A 19206-nucleotide genomic window follows, 5' to 3' on the forward strand; every position below is an offset into this window, starting at 1 on the left:
GCAAGATGCAGCTTGTATTTGATGATTTGCAATAGGAAAAGGGGAAATAATTTTAAACTAAAAGAGGATAGGTTCAGACTGGATATAAGGAATACATTTTTTACAATAACAGTGGTAAGGCGCTGACACAGGTTGTCCAGAGACGCGGAGGTGCTTCATTCCTGGAAACATTCAAAGTTAGGTAGGCAGTAGCTCTGAACAACCTGATCAAGTTGATGATGCTCATTACTAGGGAATTGGACAGGACGACCATCAGAGGTGCCTTCCAAATAAAATCTTTATTCCGTGATGTTATGATTTGAGTACTCCTTGATTTTTAACCTGTTATTTCCCTTGATTTAAGTTGTCATACTGTGTTGCTCCACTTCTGCACTTTGCTGTCCTTGCGAGGTTCAGCTTGGGATGATGGCCAGCGAGCATCCAGCGAGCTACTGCATCCCACCAGCCCCTCAGCCCCCGGTGACCCCAGCAGAGCTGCCCTACGCTCCTCTCCACGGTGACCTCAGCCCCAGCACGGTGGGACGAAGGCAGCCGTCTCTCCAGGGCCAAAGCCGTCACCATCCTCCGGGACGGCGAAGCACCGCTCCTGCGGGGTTCATAAGCATCTCCCCGCTGTCCCCCGGGGAAACGCGGGCACATTTTGGCCCGAGCAGCCGGGGCGGCCGGCGGGAAGCTCCTCCCTGGGGGTGTAGCACAGGAAGGGGTGGCGGTCGGGGGAGTCGCGGAGCTCCCTTTGAGCCGGCGGAGTCCCCGCTGTACTATGCGTGTGTCTTGTGTTACAGCCATGCTGCACATCGGCGGCCAGAGCGAGGGGCGCGGGGAGGAAAAGGCTGTTTACACAGACTGCAAACCGCCCGGGGAATAGTGCGGGAGAGGAAGTGAGCCGGGCCGCTGTCTGACTGCCCCGGCTTCCTGCTCGCTCCCTCTCACGGGCAGGCGCTCACACACACACACACACACACACACCGGCCCGAGGGGAAAAAAAAAAAAAAGGAAAAAGGGAAAACAAAATCAGGATCTCATTACTAGAGCAACAGAGAGCCTGCAGAAGACTGTCAGCATGGAGAATCAGGGAATTTTACTCGGCTCCCTCTAGACTACCAGGAGAGAGCGGAAAAGTCCCTCAGCCGCTGGGTAGGTACAAGTGCTGCTGCGCCCGCCCCGGCTCCCGCAAAGTTTCGGGGGGCTGCGGGCAGAGAAGGGGAGGCCGGCGGCTGCTGCGGGGCCGCGCTCCGCTCGCGGTGGGGTGGCAGCGGGGACAGCCCGCGGGAGGGAGGTGAGGCTGCCGGGCACCGCGGGGAGGGGGCTCGGAGCCCCGCACGGGGCCGGGGAGCCCAGGGGTCCTGCCCCGGGGTCGGGCCCGGGCAGCGCGGCGGTAACGAGGCAGAGGACGGCCGCCGGGGGGGCGGGATGCCCGGGGAGGCTCCCACCGCCGCAGGGGCCCCCGGCCCGGTGGAGGGTTTCCCCGGGGGCCCTGCCGCCCCCCGGGAGCTGCGGGTGCAGGTGAAGGGACGGACCGTGGCGGGGGGCCCAGATGCGGGAGAAGGAGCCGCAGGGTAAGGAGCAGCAGGGCCGGGGGTCAAGGGGAACCTCGGGACCCCGCTCCGCCCGCAGCCCCTCGGCGGTGCCGGGGCGTTTCGCGTCCCGCTCCCCGGCGGTGCCGGCTGGCGGTGCCGGGGGCTGCCCCCTCCCAGCGGCATCCCGGGTACGGCGCTCGGGGCGGCGGGGGCCGCCCGCTGCCTGTGAGGGCGGCGGGGGCGCCGCGGGGTCCCCGGCGGCGCTGCGAGGCCGAGCGGGGCCGGGGAGGGCGCGGGGGGAGGGAAGGGAAGGCTCCTGCAGAAACTGCAGAAGGGGCTTTAAAAAAAGGAAAAAAAAAAAAAAAAGTGTCGGGAGAGTTTCTGGCTTGTCTGGAAACAGCAAGACTAATTGCCATGCGCTTCCGGTTTGAAACTGGCAGCAGACAACATCTTGAAAATGAGTCACTGCAGCTCACAAAGAAACTCTGTGGTTTTCTCCCTCTCAGGTTTATGTATTTGCTCCTTTTCACTGTTTCCTTTGTAGTCTTCTGCCTTCTCCCCGGACCTCCCCCCACCCTCTTTTCTTAGCCACCCCCTGCCCCCAGACCCCCTTGGCCGACGTGGATAGTTTCCACCACCAAATGAAAAAAAGAAAAACACAAAAAATGTTTGTAAGGGAAAGGCAAAAAAAAAAAAAAAAAAAAAAAAGAGAGGGAGAAAGGGAGAGAAAGTGGAGAGTTGTTGTTGGATCTGGCTTTGCTGAAGGTTAGAGGGACTCTGATGCTGCAGGGGGAAAAAGTTCCCTGAATTTTCCACTGGCTGCAGGAAGAGAGCCCATTTAGTCATGGCTAAGTAATGTCTGCACACACACCAACTAATCTCATTAGGAGTTTCCGTTCCCTAACACAGGAGGGTTTTGTGAAGCCCTGTCAGCCTTTCTAACGTTGCAGTTGAAAGGGAGACAAGTTACATCTTTATTTACTTAGGAGTGTAGTGCTATGACAATTTTATATAATGTAGCATCTTTTAGGCCATGACGACTCCAAAAGTCAATCGTTGCATTTCATTTCAAGCCGAAAGTCGTGATTCGTCTCGTATTTTGCTCATACAGACTTTTCAATTATTTCAGATTAATTTATGCATAAATATTTTCATAGGGTGAATCATATAAATGGGGTAGCAAGATGTCTCTGTTATGATAAACATGTTCTATGCATGTCTGACAATTGCATGTAATTACAAAGTTAAAAAATTTTGAGGCAAGATACTGAGGTGATGGCCATATTTGAAAAATACATTCACCCACATAGCCTTCCTGTGGTGGGTGCTTTACGTATGTAGTTTTCAAGTGATTGTATACATACCAGTTTTGATTTAGTGGTTTGTGTAATTACTTTATGATGATTTGCTTTCATAATGGTCATGAAAGAAGTCTATGTTCAGAATTACAAAGATTTTTGCCATGCCCCACCAATCTTTAAATTAGAAGCAACAACTTTTTGCGGTGGAGCAAACAAAGAAAATGGATTCTTGCTTGCAAGTGGATTTTAGCTAAAGGAATTGTCAATAAATGAGAATAAAATTGTATGCATTAGAAAGTAACACTTAGCTACTTACTTGAATTACCATGTGATAGCATAAAACTAATTTGCAAATATTATGCAGAAAAGCAGTGCTTGCAGTATATCACGTGTTTACCTCTGAGGATCTGCAGTGTTTCCTGCACTTCCTATGTCCAAGTGGCACAGAAAAGTTCTTCATTAACATCACTTCACAGAGGACTTCTATTAGTGGATTAGTGACACAATCTCCAGACACAGATGTCTCTTGATTTTCTAGCGGGGCACTGAAGAATTTTTGGAATAGTGTACAAACCAGACAATGCCTAATCTCTGTCTCAATCAAATGCAGCCATCAGGAAGTGAGGGATTGTTTTTCAGTTTTGGAGGTTTATTTCTTTTGTAAAATTATCAGTTTTAGAGAAGGAAGTGCAATACTAGACATAGCATTCAAAAACCTGTTGAATATGTTATGGAGCAGTTAGTGTGGTGTACAGCACCAAAACTTACTGAGGAGTGTTTCCTGGCTCTCACTATCTCTCTCTGAAATATGGACAATAAATTGTTCACTTATTGTGTTGAATATGGCTGGAATTTTTTGTCCTGTCTACTGAATCAGAGTAGATGAAGCACACACATTCATACATACTTACATACACATACGTATATGTAGTTTATCCACACTATATAAATTTTGTATGTTGTGTTTGTTCGAGATAAGTGTAAAACATCTTGATGCCCTCGGGAAAACAGATGTAGTAGTAGTGTACTTTGTGTTGTGTGTTCTGTGAATTTGAAAGGCTGAATGAGAAGTAATCCGTAGATGTGTTAAAATACAACAGTTCTGTCTGGACTAGAAAAAAAATTCCAGATATTATGTAATGCATGATAGTTTCCACTCAAATAATAAAAAAAGTATTAAGATGCTTTTTTTGTAAATATAATTTTATTCTTCACCTGTCTAAAAATGTATTAGGAGTATATATTGTCTGCTCAGTATTACAATCATTGCTTACATCTTTATTTTTCCTAATCACCTCTGTGAGTTGTTCCTAAAAAGAAAAAGCCCCACAGGCTTATATCCTTTCTGGTATCACCAACTCCACCTAGATGCAACAGCTGAAATAAGCAACTGAGTCTCAGGGGAGAAACTCAGCAACAGCCTTCCTTGTAACTGTTTATAACAACATGCACATGGACACTTTCATATGTAGAAACAAAAGTGTATTTTGTTTTATTCATTAGTGGCTTTCAGTGCTTACTGATTCACAGTGCTTCTTTGCTCCTGCTACTTAATGTTAGTCCATTAAACTTAAGTCATAGGAAGAAATCAAGTATATCACTCCAAAGACTGAAGTGTTTCCCCCTTGCTGTGCATAAAATCCAATTATGTAAACTTTGCCTTCTTCTTGTGGTGCCCTTTTTGCGATGGAGCTATTCATTACAGAGTTATTCTTAGGGGCAGCTATTACTGGTCAAGTGAACACAAATATTGGTCAAAAAATGATTCTGAAAGATGGCACAGAATGAAAGTAAATGTTCAGGCTCACCAAGGTGCACAGAGCTTGTTGTTCTTGCTCTGAGGCTCATGTTTGCATGTAGGAAGGTAGCTGTGTGCAACACAGACATGGGGGTCCATGAGCTGTACAGAAAATACAAACCTTAGCCTTGGGAATGCAATCACATGACAAGTTGCTTCAGAAGAAAGAAATAGGTATCAAACAGACATTTGGCAGCTAAATATAAGGGAGTGCGGGATAAGGGTGGGAGCACCAATACACAGTTACTTGTGATGCATGTATTTATTAAAAAGGATTTTAACTAGTGTGTTGGTGACATGATTTAAAATTTGTAAGTTCATGTAGTTACCATTATCTCTCTGAGTGGTTCTCTGCCATAATGCTAAATAACCTAAGATAATAAAGAACTGATAAATTAGCTAGTACTTCCCATAAAGATATGGCAGTTGGACTCCTTTGTGCAGTAATTTATCAGTCCATGGTTTCTTCTGTTGGAGGTGGCTCCAGTGCATGGCATGTCTGGATGCTGCTGCTGGAATCCATTTTGGAGCTGTGGCACTGATTATAGGACAGTTATCCTGGGCCAGTTTCAAAGAGCACTGTTGGTTTTGAGCTGCTGTCTGTGCTTGGTAACCACACCCAATGGCTCATGCCACAGGCTGTCACTGACGGGCCTGTGGAAGTCGTGTTGTGCCGTGTATCCTTGGATTGATTCACCGTGGCTTTCTCCTCGGTGTTTCCCACAATAGGGAATCTCATCGTCTTGAATCATTAGACAGATGTTTACTTCATCTGTGGCTTGTTAAATGAATCAATGAGTATTTTGGAGGCTGTTCAGAGCTCTTGAAAGACCGACTATGTCCGTTCTCATGTTGAAGTATTTTGTTGAATAATGAATGATTAAAGATTTAGTCATGATTTTGAGGAGAATGTCAAGGTGTAGGCACAGGAAGTCCATCTCACAGCACCACAAAATACAAGGCTACGTGGATGGAAACAAAGCAGATGAAGCATGAAGTGCCTCTCAGCTATGCACTTCAGAAAAAGAAATTCATCTTTGTCCTTAAAACTTTAACATATTGTGATTTTATGTGCCAGCAATTATATCAGATTTCAGGTTCTTATGGGTTTGTTGTTAAGAGTAGATTTTAATTCAAAAGCTCTTTGAAGGAGATTTTCTGCTTTTCCAAAATCAAGAACTAAAGAAAACACCTGCCCACAAGCATGGATACAAAAATACTACTTGGCAGCTAATTCAATGCCAGTTAACAATTGTACAGTCAGCTCTGCATTTTAATTTTTTTATGAATACTGTGGTAATTTTTTTGTACTACCAAAATGTACCCTGGAGCTGTTGATCTTCTTGATAGTTGCAATTCTTGGGTAGTATCTCATATTATACCAGACAAATAAATATTTAAGTACCATTTTAAAGTTATATGGCAGCTAAGAATATAGGAGGCAAATTTTGCCATGCCTTAGGCAGGTACAACTCAGCTGAAAATCATAGGGGATTTTTTTACTGTTGTGGAGTTCTCACCACCATGTCTGATTTTCAGCTGCTTGCTAAAGTAGCATTGCTGTGATTGTCTACAGCAGTGGGGTTTGTCCTTCTTGTATCTGTGGTTCCATGGTTATTTCTGAGCAGTTGTGCCCTCAGTGGTGGTGCTGCAGTGCTTCTGCCTCACTGTCAGGAGGAAGGGACACTGACCCCGCATGTATGGCCAAGTGTTGGAAACTGTTCAACTGTGCGATGGCAGCTATGGACATGGCACCTATGGACTTTTAACATAAACATCAATCAACTGTCTAAAGAAAGGTTTTTGAAGACTCTAGCATGTGATCTGTCCACATCTGAGCAGTTAGATACAGCTCAGGATCTTCAGGACAAGAGTCTCCATAGGAAGCCACAAACTTACTTTGTTTTGATCTTTTAAAGCACTTAGGCATGTATTTACTTTTGAGTGTGTCAGCACTTCTGTTAATGCACTGAGACCAGCTGCATGTTAAATGTCACTAAGGCACTGCAGTGGCTCTTGCTTGCTCTCTGAAGGGTCCTCCTAGTCTTCCACAGCTCTGAATTTTGCAGAGTCAGGATGTCCTGTGTGAATGATACTGCCCATTCCATGGCTACCCCCAGACCTATTTCAGAGAGTAATTTCAGTCACATCTGTGTCTCTGCTTTCCAGTTTACTACCCAATATTTGAAGATTCAGAATGAAACTTGGATGATCTTTGCAGATACCAGTTTACTACGTTAATGTGTTTTGGCTCTTGTGCAAGCAATACCGTCTTAGTTTTTTGAGCTTTATAGTATACAGTTTTCTTATCTTGTGGCTCTTAACTTGAAGATCACTTGAAGTACTATGAGGGAAAAACTCATGTCTCACACATTGTCTTTTATTTTTCATTGTTATTAAATTATGTAATGAATAATACATAATTTTATTAATATTTCCAATAATGCAAAATTGGTAAGAGATTTCTAGGCTCTAACCTAGTATTAAGTCCAAAGTCCCATTAATACTATTTTACATGATGGGTCTTTTTCTGAAAACATTAGTGAATGAGCAAAAATGTTTCTGTAAAACATGCTTTTGCTCTTGTACACAAAAGCATAGACTTGGACTATATCCTTCATCTAAAGGATCTAAATGTTTTTAATCAAATGTCCTCCTGTAAGTTTCCCATCATTATTTTGCAACACGGCTGATAGTTCATCTGGAAAACAGATTTCTATTCCACATCCATTTGCCTCTAATGTGGTGACAGCACCTCTTTACTACGTCTCTGTACATTTCTTCTTTTTTGTTGTTGTTTTTTTAATAAAAATTGATCAGATATGTGTTTCAGTTTAGGCTTTTTGAGAAGGATGCTAATGTGTGTTATTGTTTTTAAATGTTTATGTTGTGGTAGTGTTGAGTGGCCTTTGCTGTATCAAGTCACAATACAGCACAAACAAAAAAATTTGTAGACTGAAGTACCACCATTATCTCTTCCTAGCAATTAACAGTAATTCATGTGAAGAAACAATCTTTAAAAAGCCTTTAGAAAATAAGAACAAATTCCTTTTGCAGCTCAGTTAGTTAAATCTGGAGAAAGTTGACTACCTTCAGAGAATTTCTTCCATGCTCCACTAACATAGCTGAGATGGGAATGTGGGTTTAGATTCTGGATATAGACCTCTGTGAAGTCTGGTGACTCAGAGCAGACTCAGAGTAAGTGGCGTGTGTGGTCAGTTTAGCAAACTGTGAGTGTGGAATAGGGCTGGCATAGAAAGTATGACTGCAGCACTCCTTCAGTACTGCCACTTCAGTGATAAAAACCCTTCCAGAACAGAGCAGTTTGATTCCCTGGGAGCAGGGCACAATAATGCTGACTGTGCAGTCTCATCCGAGCTGAGAAGAGGGAATAGAGTCTTTGCATTTCATTTAAATGTGTCATTTTATACAGAATTCAATGGGACAGGATACAAGTCAAAACAGTGGCTGTTACGTATCCTGAGCAGCAGAGACATTGACAAACCAGTTAGTGCATTGATGTCACTTCTAAACATGTGCAATCTGAGCACTCAGCATACAGCAAAGTTTGCTGTAGTCATTGAAATAGTGTCTCGTTTGCCTCTCATTCATAGTTTGCAGCAGCTGTGGGAATTAGTTTAAGCACACAGTACAGGGGAGTGACAAACAGATCTTCTCCTGGCTGAGATCTCGGGTATTCTACAACACATTCTGTGGGATATTCCAGTGTTTAATGAATGAAGTTAGGTGAAACATGTAGGTGTGACCTGCAGGGCCTTGTTGGTTAGTAGGCAAGTCAATAATGTCAGAAGATTAAAATATTTTAGTTGGGTTTTGGTTTAGCTTAGTGCATGATAAACACACAGAACTTTCATTAGCACTAAGAAGAATAGCAGATCTTTGAGATTTTTATGTGTAAGAATAGTTCTTAATTTATGTTTTTACTATGACATAATAAAAATACAGACCTTCACAAGTGCTGCGATGCGTTGCTCATTTTTTATGGCTAAGGAACTTGCACTCTGGCTTGTACTCTAAAACCTACTGCAGTAGAGCTAATGTTTTGGGAAGAAACTGTTCAAGTAAAGTGATTCCATATTTGTAGGTTACCATCTGCTGAATTGTTTTACACCATTTTTGGTGTAATGCTGTAACTGATTCCCCTTGCAACAATATGCAGGTAAGCCTGAATGTTATTTAATAGTTCAATGGCTCATTTTGCTAATTCAGCAAATTCTGAAAATCCAGTTTGCATGGTAAGGCAAGTCTGACTACTAGTCTATGCTACAATGATCTTGCTGTGCTTCAGGTTTCATTAAAATTGCCAGCCACCTTGGTTTTCCTTAACAGAACTCCAAGGACTGTTTCCTGTCCTTTTGGCCAGTTTCCTCTCTGCTCACAGCATGAAAAAGACCTGCTTTTTTATCTGAGTTTTAGTCTAGGAAAAATCAGTGGCAAGGGGGAGATTAGTTTAAACATCTGAATATGAAATGTATTAAAGCAGCATTTGAGACAGCAGATAGTAATAGTACACAATTTAACATTTTAGAGCCACTGAATAAGTTACAAAGCATTCAGTCTGTTTTTGCAAAATGGAAAATTTTAATACTTCGTTTAAAGAAGGGAGTACAGATAAAGCATTTACATTTGGGAGTAATCATCTCTTGATATATTAAGTAAACTTTCAGAATATCTGCTGTTCCTGGAGGTTGGAACCTCTGCCTTCTTCAGCTCTGGAAACATCAGAAATTTTATATAGGACAGTCAAGTAATCATGATCTGTGTCCTACTGTGTCTGATGCTGACAAAATATAAGAGGAAGTCATATGGGAAAAATAAACATTTAGGACTGGTTTTGAAAGCAGGAGTCCCTCAGATTGCAGTGTAGCATGTTGCCAGCGTGCCACAGATGTGCACCACATGAGCAGACAGAAAGCAGTGTGAGGAGTCTGCACTCATTTTATGTCTGTCCCAAGGTGAAGGGTTGGAGCCATTACAGATTTATGTAGTTTTGTTTATGGCTAGCTTTAGAAATAATTGAGCAGGTTATTTTTTAAGCCTTCACAGGGCAGCAACTAGCCAGGTTTCCTCCTGCTAAGGGCTTTTACTCCAGTGGGATTAAAACTGCTTCTTGAACTGCATCCTTACAGAAAATGTGAAAACAGTCGTGTTGTAGAGATGGTGTCATCACACCTCTGCTTGGCAGGCAACCAGTCCTTTGTTTTATTAGTTTGGAGATTGCAGAACTTTCTTCCTTTGGACATCTGCCTCCGCTTTTCTTTGGCTTAGGTAAAAAAATTAAAAACTGCAAACAGTGTATTACCAAATGTACCTACTTGAAGCATTACTGGACATATGTGTGAGTGCTTTCTTCTCTGTGGTGGAACTCAATGCTATCCCTTAATATTTTGTGAGATTTTGCTGCTGTTTCTTTTGTGTTGCTCTTAACCACAGGAGTCTGTTTATTTTTTTTAAATGTGCTCGGCCATAACAGTGGGTATTCTTGCTTGAGAAGGAGACCTTGTAAATTTTTACTGTAAATAAATCTTTTAAATTAGAATTTAAAGTAAAAAGACAACTGTTATGCCAGAGTAACAGAGTAGTCATACCTTGTATTACTCTGTTGAGTAGCTCGTCCAGCAAAACCCTCTGTGTTTTTTTGGCACATCCTTAAACCAGTCTGTGTTTGTGTGGCAATATTACTGTAGTTTTGCAGTAAATTGGAACTTGTGCTCTGGGGCACCCCTGTGGCTTTCGCTAATGTTTCCACTGGGTGGTGCTGCAGGAATTCCTTTTTTTTTTCTTTTTTTTTTTCGCTTGAATCTGTATTTCCCAGAAAGACGCCTCTAAAATATAATAGGAGGAAGTCCTGATTTAGAAAGTTTTTGCAGTTTCAACACAATGGAAGGACTTGGAGGATGCTCTGACAGGAAATGTCCTGGTTGCTGGATGTGGAAAAATTACCAGCATTCTGTATCATACACACAGTCGGTTCCCTAAAGTGTCCTGGGTATGGATTGCACCACTAGTTTGATTTATTACCTTTAATAGAGAAAGTTCTGCATCAAATAAAACCAGGTATATTTACACACTTAGTTCAAAGCTTATTTTTTCAAGCCCAATTAAATTAGCAGTAAGATCTCCTTTAATGAATATATGAAAGCTTTCTGAGTAAACAAATTGATATTTGTTTTTCCTCTTTTCTGGCAGAATCACTAACTCCTCACCAACCACATCCTATTTATCACCCTTGAAGCATCTCTGTTGAGAAATAAAGTGTTAGGACTGACTCAGCTTTTTCTTTCAAATAGTTCTGAGCAAACATTTGGGCAGATTTGGCAATTGTCTTTAATCTCTCATGATATAGTCATAGTTATACAGATGAATTTTCAGTGAAAAATGTTATGGCTGACTAATTTTAAAATTATTTTAGGAAAGTTCCTTTTGTTGACCGACACTCTTGCTTCCGTAATTAGACGAAAAACACATGTACTTCAATTTTTTAATAAAAACTAAAATGAAAAATAGAAAAATTGTCCTAGAGAATTTATAAGCTCTTAAACTTTTCATATTGACATTCACTTTAGAACTGTGTTTAGGATGTATATAGACACTACCTTGTTCTGTATTTTTGTCTGCATATAGTTTATGATATTGTATATAGCATGGAATTTATATATGGAATTGTTTGGCCAATTTCTAGCAAGAGATTTTACAAAATCAATTTGTAATTGTTTATTTTCTAAGTATTAATAGACTTTAAAATTAATCTAGTTAAGTAAAAAAATCTCCATTTCTATTATTGAGAAATGGTGGTTAAAAAATAATGGCAAAACAGTCACATTCTTGCACATGGTATTGCAGCAGTCATCTCAAGGGTTAAAATGAACCTGAGACACTTAGAAAAATAAAACCAGAGCTGCTATTACAAACTGGGACAGATGTAGGAGGCCAGGTTTCCTGTGGCCCATTTTCCAGTTTCCTGGCTGCAACCTGCAGAAATAAAGGAAGCCAAATGCTAACGTGAATGAGAAACTAACAATGCCCCACGTCATGCTGCTCGGAGGAACGTGCTGGACAGAATTAAGATACAAAAGCAGAAAATGGACGTACAAAAAATGTACACACATTTTCTAGAGTAGCTGAAATGGTGAAAAAAGGTGTCTGTTACTGAGAAATGCTGTGTGCTTGCAAAAGCACACACGTGCCTGTAAGGGAAATGTAAGTGCAGGCGTGTGCCTGCTGTGATGGGGCATACAAAAAGGAGCTGGATCTTTTGCAGCTGCTTTGGCTACAGAAGGAATCAGCAGTTTCTTCATATGCTAAGGGAAATTAATTTCCCTGCCCTGACTCAGCCTCTTAATCCTTTTCATGTACATGCCTGATCACCATCTTTCTGTGACTACCTACATGGCATAACGCTGGCTAACACCTTTTATGTCTTCCTGATTTAATTGGTCACCAGCTGGTTTTTTCAGCCTCTGGGCACCCCAGCCAGTCTGTCCCACTCAGCTGTCCCTCCTGTGCCCCAAGTTCCCCGACCTGGTTTATAGCTCAGGCTCCCAGATGTTGTTCCTTTGCAGACCCTCTAAAGCAAAAGGGACTGGTTTTGATCCCAATGCCTGGAGGCATTCCTACTTTTAGCCTTCAAAACTTGTTCAGTCAGTGTTGATTGTCCTGGATCTGCAGTTTCTCTCTATTTTAGAAAGGCTGTAGGGGAGCTAACATGGAGAAAAAAAATCCAAGTAGGAAACCTGGACTACTTGGGAGAGCAGAGCTGTGTTGTAGCATAGTTGTGTGAAAGCTGAGGACCTCTGCAGAAGTCCTGAATTGCTACAGAGCTGCTTTCCATATTTTTGCCTTTTATATGTGGCTTTTCCTATGCAAGAGTCCTACAAAACTTGATGCTTCAAGGACTATCCTGCTTGTCTCACAGTTCATGTCATAAATCTTTTCAATACTGAGGTTTTGGTTAGCTAGATTTGTCTCTGAGCCTCCTGGTGTTCTAATGCTTCGACTTAAGATGCCTTGCTTATTTGTTTTATTTTGCCCAGCAGGTTAATAACCGTATTTTTGGATCTTAATGCTGCCTTACTGACTGACATTTTATCACATGGAATTTCATATGTATTGTCTTGTTAAAAAATGAAAAAGCTTATACAGCTTATCAGCACATATATGATCACACCTTTACTATTTCTAGTGTAACTTGCATAATGCTTTTATAGTGTTATTTTCATACTGGTTGAAGCCAGTCTTCATATGCTAAAGGGAAAGAGAGTATTTGGCATGTATGCCCCTTGCCTAAGTAAGGAATTTGGGTAGACCCTTTATAGGAACATCATCTCTCAGATGAGACACTTTGCTCTATGGATGTCTCTGTCCATTTCCATTATCCTCTTCAGGGAGAGCTTATGATGTTGACTCTGCTGCTCCAGGTTTAGTCACTTCTGTTAGTCCCTCAGTTTGGTTGGAATAGGAGCAGAATTATCAGCACAGATACTCTGATTTGCTGCCTTCTGGCACCAGACCTAAACTTAAAATTTGGTGTGTGGAGGGCATGTTGTATCACACTGACCATGCAGTTGCTAGGGTTTGTATGGGGGGAAGCACATTGCAAGGAATGTAAATTGCTAATGCAGATGGTGTCAGCATGGTTCCCTGTCACAGCTGCCAGAGAAATGGACTTTCAGAAAAATTTTCAATCCTGAAATACCATTTTGCTGTTGAACACAGCATTTCCAAGTATAATTTCTTCTAACTATGCCTGTGATTATTTGCACCACCAGTAGTGGAAGTGATCACAAAGTAAAATTGCTAGGCTATCTAGGTCAGGTCAAACTAGCAAATTTTGTTTCATGGCTTAGAAAGCATCTTTGACTGTCAAATGCATTGTATAAATATTTTAAAAATGGTAAGATGGCAAAATCAGATATGTCAGAGTTAATGGATTAAAAAATCGACTCTTTTGTCTGTATGAATTTTGATTAGGCTTTCCATGATACAGGATATATGTTTCTAACATAGGTTGTGTTTCTCATGCTGTACCATTGATACATGTGCCTATCTAAATAAGGGGTTTTATAAAACTATTTTTCCTGCTAATCCATGTAATTCAGTATGTGGTTCCATATATTATTTATTGCTCTGCATTCAAATCTTGCACTGAGCACAGAAGTAAGAGGAATATTTATTATTACTATTTAATATTAATAAGGAGTTGAATGAAATGTGGTCACTGTAGGAAGTGACCACATCCTAACAACCCTTTCTGTCAAAGTAAGGCATGACACTGAATTCCCTTTGAGTCAGTAAAAATTCAAAAGAGTTAGAAAATACATAAATGAAATATGTTTTCTGAAGATCTCCAACTCCTCACAGTCATAATTTATTATGACTTTTAATACAGGTACCAGGTTTTTGGTTGAATTACATGTCTTCTAATAAATCCAATACATCTGTAGTGATTCTCTTGCTTAACCACTCAAATGAGGCACAAGTTAAGCCCTGTGTGGCCATTCTGTCCTCCCAAGGGAACAGTTAGTATCTTGTGGAATTCAAAACAGTTCCCATTGAGAAAGGCAGGTTAATACTTCTGTTGGCCTGTTTGGAAATTACATATTTTGTATCAGTTAAAAAATCCTGTCACTGCAGAATCTTAGATTTTTCTATTGTTGTGGGCAGAATGGGAATTTGCCATGGGCAGAATGGAAGCTTCAGACAAAGTTTATTAGAGAAGCCTTCCCTTTGAGTCATGGGGTGCAGAAGGGACCCCTTTGCTTTCCAAACTCCTTCTCAGACAGGAGTCCAGGCAGAGGATTCTCCTACAACTGTTTCCCTGCAAATCACATTTTACAGAATGGAAATGAGATTAACACCAGTTTACCAAATTCAAGAAATCTGAGATTTTACTTCACCATATATACTTAGACCAAGGCTTCTTTTATAGGTAGTTACAGCTGTGAATATTCAGTGCAACTCAGACCTGCACACCTCAGGTTTGGTGGTTAGAAGAGTAGGACCATACAATTAATGATCAGCTGAAAATGTAATTGGCATGGTTTGCCTCATGTAGGAATCATACATGTATGAGCAGTATGGGAAGCTTTATACAGGAACTCAGTGGCAGATGGAGGGATGAGGCACAATGCAGCATTGAGCTGTTTTAATCTCATTTCTGTAGGGGCAGACAGGTCATACCAGTAGAAGATTTATGCATGTACCAACTGAGCACATTGATGCTGAAGTCTGAGGTCCTTTATAAAGCCTGTTCAGAGCCACAGGCTTGGGAGAGTTTGTGGTCAGGCAAGATAGGTTGTGAGGAGCTGCCTAAATGTAATCCCACCACAGCCATCTGGCCTGGGTCCAGCACCTGAAGTGACCCCCAGAGATTATCCATGGATCTCAGCTGGAATAACTGAGCCACTTCCAAAAATGTGGCAGTAACCTTTTGTGTAATAACCCGATGGGAGTCACCCCTCCTTGCTCGCCGGGACCTGTGGTTTGTAGAGTGTTCCTGTAGGATTCTCTTGCCCAGGCTTGTGCTGTTCATACATTTTACATTATGCCTGTGGCTGAGTCACCTTGAGTGCCACACTCAGTAGATAAAATGGAATCCAAAACTGTTTACATTTTACACATGATACACATCGGAAAACAGGTTCATAATGGAAAGTGTAGTACAAAGTTAGCTGTAGATTACTCTGTGAGTTTTCATGGGCAGAGGTGAATGGGGATGGAGCAGGCTGCAGCAAAATGTTCTTCGCTTGGTGTTGAGTTCCACCTACCTCTCTTCAGAGCCATGAGTGCTGAACTTGTAGTTTAAGATCTGGGTGAGAGAATTGTGTCTCTGGGGTATTAGACTGTTTGGGTGATGATATGGTGGTGAACTTTGTATTGCTTCTTCTATAATTCTCAACCCTCTTTACTTTCCTCAGCTGAAGTTCCGCTGACAGGTCTTTGTAGCATGGGACACGTTTTAGTACAATTTTGAAGAAAGATATTTATATGGTACTTGAAATTTTCCAGAGCAACAAAAGTTCTGTTTGTGATTTCTTGTTAGGAAGAGTTGCATGATGCAAGTTGAAATTATGCAGGGTATGGCTGCAAAATATGTGATTTTGGGAGCAGGTGTTCCTGCTCCCAAAATAGAATTTTGGGAGAAAATAGAAATTAGAGAGAAAATAGAATTATTTAAGAGGAATATGATTGTATATAAATGCATTTTTGCATTTTACTTTTTAGCAAAGTAAATTGCAAAACTTACAGGTATTAGAAAGTATATACATATATGATGTGTATCTGTGTATTTATGATACCAGATTAATAGGGACACTTTATGAAGTTATAGATAAATAATCTGTTAAAGGTGCTAATGTCTGCAAAGAGAGTGTAGTTTAAAGGAACTTTTACAGGCTGTAAAGTGAATAACTGTTAGGTATACTTAATCCTAGCTATGAAATTTTTTTCTTGCCTTATTTTCTGGGGAAAAGCATTTGTATAAAATTGCAGTGAAGCAAATGCAAACGTTTGAAAGTGCCAGACCTTCCATATAGGTAGGCTGTTCTGTTTCCAGCATCCCTAACAGTCCTAGGAGCCTCAAATGACTTTGAAAGTGCTGTGTAGTTACGGTGTCACTCAGCTGGGCATCAGTGGTTTTGTCTTTGTCATTCAGACGGGACTCTCAGTTAATTAGAGAAATGAGGATTTTGAAGAGATAATAAAATCATCATTGATTCTGCCAACCCTTGTTTGGCCAGCTTACTTAAAAATTACTTGGACTAAAACATAGCTCCAAACCGTGTTTCCCACACAACTATAGACGGCGTTCTCCAGTATCATTAACTTGCTTTACACTAGTGCAGCTCATGCAATTTGTGGTTCTTTATACTCGTGAACCTTACGCAGGGTGATTTCCTTCCTGCTGGGGCAGACGTGAAGAGGCAGCTGTTCCCGCAGCGTCCCTCTGTCCCGTTCCCTGCCGGGGATAGCTGGAAGTCTTGTGCCCTCTTGTGGTACGCGCATCCAGGGAAGCGGCAGGCAGCAAGCCTGGCGTCCTGTCCGTGTCACCTGCTAGGGCACAAACAACAATGTATTGGGAAACAAAATGAACGAGGGCGCTAAAAATCGTGAGCTTGTCTAGATAAAGACAAAAATACCTATTGTTTCATGCACAGAGGCAAGTCAGGTAATAATTAGCCCCATTAGCACCACAGTAAATTAATCAATACTAGCAATAAATCTCTGTGACACAACACATCCAAGTTAAGAATCAGAAGAGGCCAAAAAGATTATTTGATCCAGTGTTAACATGCTAAGGCTGGGAATGTTTTTGAATGTGAGTGAAAATCTCATCTAATGATTCTGTAGTTTAAAAGGTCAACTTTAGCTGCATCTTCATTAAAATGACAAGTTGTTAGCAGCTGTAATGCTCCCAGTTTTTAAGTTGTGCGTATACCTGTACTGAGTTGGAATACAGCCAGACTTCTGTTTATCCTTTTATTGCAGTACCTGAGCAAAAAGTTTCTTTTAGGGAGGGCTCAGTAGCACAGGCAGTTAATTAGCAGAGGAGAATAATAGTCAAAAAACCTTTAGCAGAGAAAAAAAAAATCCAACCAACCTCAGATATGAGACTCAGGCACTGTTAAAAATATTCCTAATTCTCAGTAATACGTATGATAATGAAAGAAAAGATCCCTCTTAAAGAGAGGTTCTGGGTAAACATCTTACTTTACTGTGCTTAACTGTACTGAACTTCCAGCTTTTCTAAAAAATAAAGAATGTCTTTTGAGCTATTTGAATTGGCAAACAGAAGTAAGATTAATTTGAGGCCCTGGGAAAAAACAAAATAGGCAAAGACTATCTGGTGGTGGGAGGGATGTAGCTTCTGGTCCTGTAATCAAAGGCAATTGCTCTGGTCTTCCCTTGTCCTCCCCTTTTTCACAGTGACGTATCTGAACAAGTCCAGTAAACTCCTCCTGACAGTAAACAGCAGGTTTTTGGTATCATTTCAGTGGATAGTCATGTTAAGTCCTTTTCTCCCTGCCTTATGTGTTCCTTTGTAATGAATGGAAGATGCCAGAACTGGCGGTGACCTTGTATAATGTGAACTTTGTGGGCGGTGCTTTTCTAAATACTTCCTCTATTTTATGTGACCCTTCAGAGAACAGCAGTGGGAAGAATACTGGAAAAGCAGTGGAAGACCTGTAGGTCTTACGGATGTTTGGTTGTGAATGATGTGGTAGCTTCCTTTTCTCAGTTATGTAGGATGACTCCTGTATAGAACTTATTACTGAAATGAGTGTTGGGTGGAACACCTGCTCCCAAATGTTTTTCACACTTGTTTGAAAAACATTTCTCTCCTTTGTCCCTTCTAGGTATGGAGAGTGCAATCACTCTGTGGCAGTTCCTTTTGCAGTTGCTGCTAGACCAGAAACACGAGCACCTCATTTGCTGGACGTCTAATGATGGCGAATTCAAGCTGCTCAAGGCAGAAGAAGTGGCTAAGCTGTGGGGACTCAGAAAAAACAAAACTAATATGAATTATGACAAGCTGAGCCGGGCGCTCAGATACTATTATGACAAGGTAAATTTTGTTATTCTCATGCAGACTAAGAAAATAGAAATGCTACCAGTTAATATTTCTCCTCTCCATGGAAGCTACTTAGAAGTTCCTCTAACCAGTCAAGATACTAGAAGGAAAAGATTGTAGAACACAAATATACAAATATTGTAGGACACAAATCTTGTGTTTCACATTTCTTGATTTTAGACTCCAGTAAATTCAAGGAGTTTCCAACCTGTTTCCGTGCCCTTTTTTTGATGAATATTATATTGTTTTTACTAATTGATATTAAATCTTCTCAGGATTAGTTCTCCTTAAATGGATATTTTTCAATAAGATATATAAATTCCAAGTTATTAGGTTTTACTCTTTCCTATATTATTGAAGATTAAATATTAATAAAAAAAGACTGTTATAGATTTTGTATATTAAAATGGAGAACTTCATAGCTGTGCTTAGTGGCCTGTTTTCTTCTTGATTTTCAGGAAAAGGGATGAGATGAGATTATACAGTGAGTTATGCCAGTGTTCAGCACAATTAGGCCATGTTTGCTGCCCGGACAAGGCAGAGGAAAGTAGATACTGTTTCTGGACTGACCTTAGAGTGCTGTTGTCATGTAGTATTTGTAATACACTAATTTTTGCAGGGGACAGTGCTATGCAGTCAATCTAACACAGCGATCAAAAACCGTGGTGACTGCAAATTAAAATGAACAATTGGATGATCAGACTTTCCATGACCCACAGGGGCTTCTTCTCCTGAAAAAATTTTTTCGTTTCAGATTTAGAGATGTTAGTGTTTTGTCCACTAGAAGTCATATTTTCCCACTTAATATGTTTCAAAGGTGGCCTGACTGAGAAGGCATGAAAGGATTCAGTGAGGACAGTACAGTGCCTGTTCTGAGCAGTTGGTGTGATGCATCCCCTTAGCTAAGTGCTAAAAAGGCTTCTGCTCAGCATGGGGAAGCTTGTTTCATTATTTGACTCCAGCCCCTCTGGTTATAAACTTGACTGGGATCAATGGAGA

The 19206-nt window shown here is 41.2% G+C and overlaps 1 protein-coding gene across 2 annotated transcripts in view; it reads left to right on the top strand.

The window, feature by feature from the left end:
- Nucleotides 1–709: 709 nt before the first annotated feature.
- Nucleotides 710–19206, top strand: part of ELK3 (ETS transcription factor ELK3) — a 35892-nt gene continuing 17395 nt past the window's right edge. For both annotated transcript variants that reach the window (XM_039704063.1, XM_039704064.1), the window contains exons 1-2: nucleotides 710–1134; nucleotides 17993–18201. In XM_039704063.1, the coding sequence (XP_039559997.1) occupies nucleotides 17995–18201 (207 nt within the window). In that variant the 5' untranslated portion in view covers nucleotides 710–1134; nucleotides 17993–17994. The remainder of the gene's footprint in view (nucleotides 1135–17992; nucleotides 18202–19206) is intronic.

This window comes from Passer montanus, unplaced genomic scaffold (assembly GCF_014805655.1).
Source record: "Passer montanus isolate IOZ18808 unplaced genomic scaffold, ASM1480565v1 scaffold17, whole genome shotgun sequence".
NCBI lineage: Eukaryota > Metazoa > Chordata > Aves > Passeriformes > Passeridae > Passer > Passer montanus.